General features: G+C 39.9%; 1 protein-coding gene across 1 annotated transcript; it reads left to right on the top strand.

The window, feature by feature from the left end:
- The first annotated feature begins 4,739 nt into the window (after positions 1 to 4,739).
- LOC117470586 (extracellular calcium-sensing receptor-like) lies at positions 4,740 to 9,604 on the top strand. The gene is given in 9 exon segments (XM_034115402.1): positions 4,740 to 4,783; positions 5,250 to 5,544; positions 5,632 to 5,830; positions 5,833 to 5,920; positions 6,160 to 6,455; positions 7,670 to 7,875; positions 7,996 to 8,217; positions 8,503 to 8,626; positions 8,703 to 9,604. Coding segments are annotated over 9 exon segments (2,361 nt in total). The 5' UTR covers positions 4,740 to 4,754.
- The last annotated feature ends 207 nt before the right edge of the window (positions 9,605 to 9,811 follow it).

The following is a 9,811-nucleotide window of genomic DNA, read 5'->3' as shown; positions in this document are numbered from 1 at the left end:
AAAATATAGATGGCTTTATAATGCCTATACTGTGCACATTCAAATATGCTTTCCTTGTTGATTTAAATATTCATATTGGAGTTTCTTTTATGCTCAATATTTTACTAATTGTAATGTAATTTTGTGAATTTAATAATAATACCCTATTTTACAATACATTTTGATCAGTTACTGAAAAAATAAAATAAAGTGAATAAATAAAGTCAACATTCAGACCGTGTGTGGTACTTGATAAACATTTCCAAAAAAATATTAAATACTGCATAATCGTAAGAAAAGCTGGCTGAATTGCTATAACATTATTGCCAAAGAGGAAAATACAACATCCCATAGTCCACAAATCCTTTAACAAGTTCTTAAAATGTGTTTTGAATATTCTTATTATTATATTTAAAATATAACAATTTTCATAGATTGCATCTTTTGGGACACATAAGCATGCGTACCATTATAAAATGCACATTAGCTTTACAATATGATGTAGCCACCTGTAGGTGGTAGGTCTGGGTTTGTTTGGTCTAAAAACATCTGATGTTTCTGAATCATCTGAGTCTTAAAAGGCAACAATTAAAATAAAATGCAATTGTTCAAATGGAATTTCATTAAAGCTCCCATGTCATGCTTTTCCGGTTATTACCCGTCCCCTTGTGTGTTATGAAGGTTTTTATGCATGTAAACGGTGTGCAGAGTCAAAACCCTCAAAGTACACCCCGTAGCGAGTAAAACTCTAACACAGAAAATACCTCACCAAAACGCCTCGTTGGAGATACGTCACTGCCCATTTGATTCTTCCGGGTACCGCCTGATGTCATGCGGTACCCGGAACGAAATGGACCAATCCCGAAGAGCTATGGCCACACCCAGCGGCGCTGGCCGCACCCTCTGCCAGCCTAACATTTACTGTTGGAAGCTCTGGTTCAGTTCACAATCGATCCAGTCATGCCACTGCCAAGGACCTGTTTCCTGAAATGTGAGGAGAAATCTGAGCTGTTTGTCCTACCGACGGAAGAACCACGACGAAGTCAGTGGTTGAAATGTCTTTTTAACACTGTTCCTTCAGAGGTTCGAAGAACCGGCATTTCACAGACGAAAGCTTCCAAAACATTGCCCAGTTTGAGGCCGGATATGCACAGCATTTGAAACTGAAGGACGATGCTATTCCTAGTTTGTTTGGACCGTTTGGAGCAGGGGAAGATTCTGGTACACAACCTGTAAGTTTGCATTGTTATTTGTGTATTTATCAAACAAGGTATCTACCACGACTGTTTAAATGTGTAAACATGTTTCGGACTGCTAAGCCAGTGCTAACTGTGCTAACTAAGTTGCTAGCGTATCCATATCAACTCTAATATCAGCAGATGGCCTTACATACATGTATCTCATAGCAGGAGAATGTCTGCATTCACACACCAAATACTCATAGACAGTATACTCCGGGCGAACGTAGCAGACTAACCTAATAAGATTGCAATTATAAACACGTTATTGCTAGCCTAATATGAACCACTAGCTTTTGTTCATAGTAGTTTTATTACACTCCATTATAGTTGCCGTTCCTCTGAGCTAACGTTCATATTAGCTCGGAGAAAATCCCCTCTTTGCCCGCTCACAGACCCCCAAAGGACTGATAGCATGTATAGCTAACTAGGCTAGCTACACATGCTAGCAGGAAACATTGTATGACCGAACGTAGCAGACTACCCTAATAAGATTGCAATTATAAACACGTTATTGCTAGCCTAATATGAACCAGTAGCTTTTGTTCATAGGAGTTTTATTACACTCATTATAGTTGCCATTCCTCGGAGCTAACGTTCATATTATCTCGGAGAAAATCCCCTCTCTTTGCCCGCTCACAGACCCCCAAAGGACTGATAGCATGTATAGCTAACGAGGCTAGCTACACATGCTAGCGGGAAACATTGTATGACCGAACGTAGCAGACTACCCGTATAAGATTGCAATTATAAACACGTTATTGCTAGCCTAATATGAACCACTAGCTTTTGTTCATAGTAGTTTTATTACTCTACATTATAGTTGCCGTTCCTCCGAGCTAACGTTCATATCGTGTTAGCTACCAAGGTAAACAAAGCTAGGTTAGCATATTATCTGGCAAGCTGTTCATTAGATTGATTAGATAGATCCACACTCCTACCACAACTACTACTAACGGATCTAAAACAACTAAGTTTCTCTAATATTTTGTGATTTGCATTTGATTTCGTCCAGCCAGATCCTGCCGGACAATACATGACGGGACTACCACACTGATGCATCGTCCTAAAAAGCCCCGGCTGCTATAGGCAAGATGCCGACAACGGGGAGTAATTGACGATATACCGTGTATATATGTATATTTACGTTCATTTTGTACATTTCTAAAAATAAAGTTTAATGGAAGTACTTAGTAGGCCTATCCTTTCTTCCCTGAATTATTTGCTCCTATAACATATCATTCATATATAGCAAACCATGATTTGATTTCTCATCAAACAGTAGTAGTTTATAACAGGTACAAATAACTTACTCTTTGTTATGACCGGCTCGTAGGCCACAACAGAAAGACAAGGAGACATACACGAGTTTACAAAACCACGGCACATTTATTGTGGTAAATGCAGAGATAGGTGGTCGAGGGGAGAGGATCGCTGAGCCGCTTTGGAGAGAGAGAGGGGCCGCCGTGTGACTCCGGGCAGCTGGCTAGCACCTCGGCTCCGGCCAGGTGTCCGTGATCGCGCTGATTAGCCTCTTCAGCTCCACCCCATCGTAAGACAAAGGCCCTGGGGCCGTCACACTCTTCTATAACAACAGTTGTAGGTACAGTTCGGTTAGTTAGCGTATAAAATATACGGCTGTACCGACGCCATTATAAGACTGATGTTCCGCTGAGAGCAGCCGGAAAAAGCACTGTTAGACATGGGCGGAGCCTCTCTGGTGGTTGACTAATCAGAACAGAGTGGCCGAGCTGACCAATCGGAGCACACTAGGCTCACAGGGAGGGGGGGGCAAGAGCTCCAACGAGTTGTTTAGTGGAGAGAGTGAATACTGCTGAATACACATACTTGACAGAGATGCTGTATGCGAAACCAATGTGAGTTTGGAAAATTGCACAGTATAAATCTATTTTAGTATACCTCAACAATGTAATTATGATCAGTGGAAATGGCCATGACATGGGCCCTTTAAGTACATTTTGTATCATCCTTTAATGTATATTCTCAAAAGTAACCTGGAATTGTTCCAGTCTTAGTAATAGACACTTAAAAACCTTTCAATACTATTGTTTGAAATGAATTTAATAATTAATCACATTATTAATCAATCTCCAAACACATTTCACACGAGCCGTCCGTAGTCTTCACCTATGCAATTGTTTTTCGTTGTGATTGGTTAAACCAAATATTTAATGGCCTTGGGGTCAGTATGTACACTACAATTTGCCCTTGCCGGAGGTCCTGCACGGCTGCCTATTTGTTCCTTATTTAGCCTGGTTTCCCCAGTTGTTTTTAATGTTCCCAAAAGTGTGATGGGAAGCAAATAACTGTTAAGAGAGAGGTGTGTCGAATTAAGGAGAGACTGTAGCGGAGAAACAAAGGAGTTTGGGAATAGATCAAGTGAGAGGTGTTGCTTCTATCTTACCTCAGTGTGTGAAACTGGCGGACAGTGAGCCTTTGGCCCTGCAGTCGGGAGGGGATGTTGTGATTGGAGGGCTGTTCCCTCTGCATGTTGTGGCTCCTAAGCAGCAGAACAGCTACCACAGCAAACCCCAGCTCACACCTAGTCGGTAAGTGTGAGGATACTGATGATATCTTATACAGGCCCCTGTTGATGCTTTTGGTTACAAATCAGACTCTAAAAACAATCATTTGTCCTTGTTCAGGCCTGTTTTAGGTAAAACAACCTCTGTTAAAGGGGCAACTTATGAAAAGTATAAAGGTGCTGCTGAAAAGCCTTCACTGGTTCAGAGGATCTGCACAGCACAACAAACAGCGTTGTTCTGAAACCACTAAGCAATAGTCACAAGAATCTCAGCCAAGATGTTTGCTTTAAAAAAACAAAAACCCACAAAGCTTAAAAAGATAGGGAACAATGAGCAAAACAAGATTATTTCTAATCATCCACCGACCTCCTTTTCTGAAAATCATATACTGATCCTAGAAAAACATAAAACATGTACAGTATATTGGCCATTTAAGAACATGTCTGCCTTTTCAGGGGAAGTTCTGCTGTGATGGCTTTAGATCAGGGTATTTGGGCATCCATCCAAACAGCATGACTTTGTCAATGATGATTATTTGAAGAAAAGTTACATATAAAATATAGAATAAAATAAATACATCTTGTCAGCGCTGGGCATGGGCATGCTCTCTCTCTAATAGCAAAGTGACGTATGGTAGAAGGAGGGAAGCGCCTGAAAAACGTTATAAACCAGTGAGAACACACAGTCCAGTTTGCCCACTTGACGACAGTTGATGATGGAGATGTCTCTTATTGGTCTGATACTGTCTATAGGTTTGTGTGAGCTGAAGTCAGTTCATGTTCTGAATATTTTTGGAGATGGTGTGAAACAAGCGGCTGGGCTTACAGGGGACAGGACTGGTGATGTGCTTAGCACTAATGCTTCATCTGTGACATGTAAGCTACAAGGTACCACTCGTCAACCTGCATTCTCTATGGACGGTGACTATGTTATTGGGGGTGTTTTCTCCTTTCACTATTACATGCACACAGTAAAACATAACTACACCACCATGCCCGAGCCACTAAGCTGCACAGGGAGGTTAGTACAGGGAGATTTTGGCTAGAATGTGGGCATATACAGTATATTGATGTGTATATTGTGAATTTGTGTTGCAATGTACTGTGTTGTATGTACACACTTCTAAAATAATAATCATTTATAAATCTTTTAGTTTTTTACATAATGTGGATTTATTTTTTCTATTTCATAAAAGGCAATAGTTTAACTGATGTATACTGCACATACTTAACCATTTGTTGAATGGAGAAATGTGAAACTTATGATTTATTGGACCATTGAATCAATTCAGGAAAGTTATTGTGAATATTGGATATATATCTAATCATGTGTTTGGGTTTTTGACAGATGAAATTCCCATAAAGCCTACAGAGATGCTATTAGTTATTATCCAGACCATATCTTTGAATTTCAGTGATCTTGTAGTCTATCACGTATTATTTTAAAATCTTAAAGTTTTAACATTAACACCGATGTCTTGGTGCAGCATCCACCCCCGTGGACTGCGCTTCTCACGTGCAATGGTCTTCGCCATCGAGCAGATTAACAACAGCACGGAGCTGCTTCCGGGGATCAAGCTTGGTTATGAGATCTATGACTCATGTGCCTCGGTGTCCGTGGCGGTGCATGTTGCATTTCAGCTTTCAGGGGGACTAGACCCGGTGTTTAACACCGGCGACAAATGCTCAAAGTCTGGTATGGTGATGGCCGTTGTTGGTACGTCTGGATCCACGTCTACCATCAGTATGTCACGCATCATCGGGCCCTTCAACATACCTCAAGTAAATATTAAGAATGTATTGCAAACTGTGTTTGAGTCCATTACTTGTTTTGCCTCTGTCCTGTTAAATAACTGTTGTTTTCTTTAGGTGAGCTACTTTGCCACGTGTGCATGCCTGTCTGATAAGCAGCAGTACCCGAGTTTCTTCAGAACAATCCCGAGTGATCAATTCCAGGCTGACGCGCTGGCCAAGCTGGTAAAACACTTTGGCTGGACTTGGATAGGTGCTGTCCGGTCGGATTCTGACTATGGCAACAATGGCATGGCATCTTTCCTGCATGCAGCACGTAAGAGGGGATCTGTGTGGAATACTCCGAGTCTATCTCTCGGACCCACCCACGTAGCCGGATCCAGAGAGTAGCTGACGTTATCCGCAGGTTTCTATATCACTGATTCTCCTTTAGTTCCCTGTGCTGACACTGACCTTCTGCACAGAAAAACCAAAACAAGTTCTTTAAGTGATGGAACATGTTTTTATTACAACAGGAAATGTGCCAATATAACTGTTTCTCATCTCTTATGTTTTGTTTTTCTTCATACTTATGATAATATTGTTATAAAAGACAATATTAGTCTTATATTATAACTATTATTTGTATATGTCATTGAACTCCAGGTCAACGGCTAAGGTTGTTGTGGCATTTAATCCCACCGGAGAAATGAAGATTTTGCTGGAGGAGCTTTCACGCAAGCCTTCCCCACCTCGCCAGTGGATAGGTAGTGAGGCCTGGGTAACTAACCCAGACAGGCTGAGGTTCAGCTTCCTTGCTGGAGCCATCGGATTTGCCATTGAAAAATCTGTCATCCCAGGTCTGAGGGACTTCTTGCTGGATCTCTCTCCGTCTAAAGTGGCTGACTCCCCATTGCTTACCATGTTCTGGGAGGAAGCATTCAACTGCAGGCTGGTAAAAAGTGAGAAAGTTGTGCAAATTTTAAACATACATGACACTCACGGTAGTGTCTTGATTGTGTTCTCACAATGTGATGTTCAGGTCATGTTTATTAACAATGCTGTCTAATATATTGTAAATAACATACATGTACATTATTCTACATAGGCTATTATGCATTGATTCCAGACTGTTTATTTGTTTAGATGAAAGCTATTTATTCCTCAATGCACAACAATTTAGGGAAAGTCTCCCTTCAAAAATGGTCATAAAATAAATGCTGAAAAATAAAAAAATCACGCTCTAGAATATGTTTATCCAAAACAAATAGTGCAGAGTTAAAATATATGTAAAAAATATATATATAAATTGTGGAATATATTTGTTGACATGTTACAGTCATTGTAAAATAAAGAAGATGAACTTTAAAAAGGAATGTAGTAAATGTATGCTTTATGAGAAGTAATATATACACGGTATTACATTACATTACATGTTACTTGTTAGACGCTTTTATCCAAAGCGACTTACATACTCAATACTGTGGGCAATCCCCACAGGAGCAATTTGGGGTGAAGTGTCTTGCCCATGGACACAACTACATGCTGACTGCAGTGGGGTTTGAACCTGTGACCATCTGATCCCATAAGGATCCCCACTGCGCCACACGCCCCCTCATTACATTACATTACATGTTACTTGTTAGACGCTTTTATCCAAAGCGACTTACATACGGTATGTGTACATACATAATGTAGGTGAGTTAAAGTACAAGTATTTAAATGTAGAGGGACAGTATCAAAGTCCTGACTTCAAGAGTTCAGCAGTCTTATTGCGTGTTGAATGTAGGCCTGTTAGTGTGTTACCGTCTACCAGACAGCAGAGGGCAGAAAGTTTATTTCTAGTGTGATAAGGGTCTCTGATTATCCTGTATTGCTGGTTCTAGTGTCCATCATGCATCATTATAACAGGGCAAGTCAGTATTAAATAAAAGGAATACAAATGTTTCCTTATGCAATAAGTATTTGTCTGATGACTGATTTGTGTAAATATGAGCTGCTAAAATCAACTAATAACGTAAAAAACAGATAGACATGTCCACAAAACAGTGATTTGAAATGTGATGTGAATCCTGCAATGCTTGTTTGGCAGGTTAAATAACACAATACACACATAAGAATGAATTAATGAAATTGTCATGGCTAAAAACACCTCCCTCTGTCTCTGTGTTTTTAGGTGAAGCCACGGACAGGAGTGTGTGTGATGGAACTGAAGATATAAAGACGCTCCAGAGCTCATACACTGACACATCTCAACTTCGAATCACTAACATGGTGTACAAGGCTGTCTATGCAATAGCACATGCCATTCATAACGCAGTGTGTCAGAAAACTGATTCTACTACACAGTGTGATAAGTTCACTAAGCTAGAGTCCAAAGAGGTCAGTAAAAATAATGATGTTCTTTTTAAGCTGCACGTCTATGTTATCAAATGAATGCTCATTTTACTTTTAAATTATTTATTTTATCCCCTTCACTATCTTCCTTTACTTCATCCCTAGGTTCTTAATCAGTTGAAAAAAGTTAATTTTTCCCAAAATGGTTATGATGTGTCATTTGATACCAACGGGGATCCTGTGGCCACATATGAGCTGGTAAACTGGCAAAGAAATGAGAGTGGCAGCATTGAGTTGGTGACTGTGGGGCGATACGATTCATCACTGCCGGTGGGCCAGGAGTTCCTTATCAACAGGAACCTCACCTGGGTGGAGGGTGGCACACAGGTGAGGAGCCCCAAAGCAATAGTTTAACATGTATGATGTCTCATACCTCGGTACCTCATTAGAATTCCAATGTTACGAATAATGAGAGAGTATTTTTAACATGACATTTACGTTTTATTGTTTAAAATACATGTTTACTTACTTTTTTTTTTTTTTTAACTAAACAGAAATGTAAAAGACACAAACAAAAACATTGTGAAGAAAAAAACATGAATCTATCCTTTTATAATTTTACCTTCAGAGCACACTTGTCTACATGTGAGTTAATTTGTATATATGTGACAGGTGCCTGTGTCAGTGTGCACTGACAGCTGTCCTTCAGGAACTCGTAAAGTGCTTCAGAAAGGAAAACCCATCTGCTGTTATGACTGTACACCGTGTCCCGAGGGAGAGATTAGCAATGCTACAGGTATTTGTTTTTCTAATGTATGTTTACAACATAAAATATAAATTCCAACTGCTTAAAGCTCTTTTCTTTTTTTCAGATTCCTTTGATTGTTTCCCTTGCCCCAAGGAATTCTGGCCTAATGCAGAGAGAGATACGTGTCTTCCCAAACCTGTAGAGTTTCTTTCCTTCAACGAGCCCCTTGGAATTGTCTTAGCTGCTTTTTCAATCGGTGGTGCCTGTCTCACCATTATAACAGCGGCTGTGTTCTATCGTCACAGGAGCTCACCAATTGTCAGGGCCAACAACTCTGAGCTGACCTTCTTGCTGCTCTTCTCCCTGACTCTATGTTTCTTATGTTCATTAACGTTCATTGGAGCACCCTCGGAATGGTCCTGCATGCTGCGCCACACAGCGTTTGGGATCACATTCGTCCTCTGCATGTCTTGTGTTCTTGGAAAAACTATAGTAGTTCTGACGGCCTTCAGAGCTACACTACCAGGTAGTAATTTGATGAAATGGTTTGGGCCTTCACAGCAAAGATTGACTGTAGTGTCTTTCACATTTATTCAAGTTTTGATATGTACTATTTGGTTAGTTCTTAGTCCCCCCTTTCCAATGAAAAACCTCACGACATACAAGGAGAGAATCATCCTGGAGTGCGCATTAGGATCAGCTTTGGGCTTCTGGGCTGTACTTGGGTATATAGGCTTACTGGCTGTCTTTTGCTTTGTGTTAGCTGTCCTAGCTCGGAAACTACCTAATAGCTTTAATGAAGCCAAGCTTATCACATTCAGCATGTTGATATTCTGTGCAGTCTGGATCACATTTATCCCAGCATATGTCAGCTCTCCTGGGAAATATACTGTGGCTGTGGAGATATTTGCCATTCTGGCCTCCAGTTTTGGACTAATTACGTGTATATTCGCTCCAAAATTTGTTATTATTTTATTTAAGCCAGAGAAAAACACCAAGAAACATTTAATGAGTAGGGGTTTGTAAAAAATATAGATGGCTTTATAAAGCTTATACAGTGCACATTCAAATATGCTTTCCTTGTTGATTTAAATATTCATATTGAAGTTTCTTTTATGCTCAATATTTTACTAATTGTAATGTAATTTTGTGAATTTAATAATAATACCCTATTTTACAATACATTTTGATCAGTTACTGAAAATATAAAATAAAGTGAATAAATAAAGTCAA

This window comes from Trematomus bernacchii, unplaced genomic scaffold, assembly GCF_902827165.1.
Source record: "Trematomus bernacchii unplaced genomic scaffold, fTreBer1.1, whole genome shotgun sequence".
Classification (NCBI taxonomy): domain Eukaryota; kingdom Metazoa; phylum Chordata; class Actinopteri; order Perciformes; family Nototheniidae; genus Trematomus; species Trematomus bernacchii.
The sequence above is the reverse complement of the archived record's forward strand: the minus strand, read 5'-3'. Positions and strand labels throughout refer to the sequence as shown.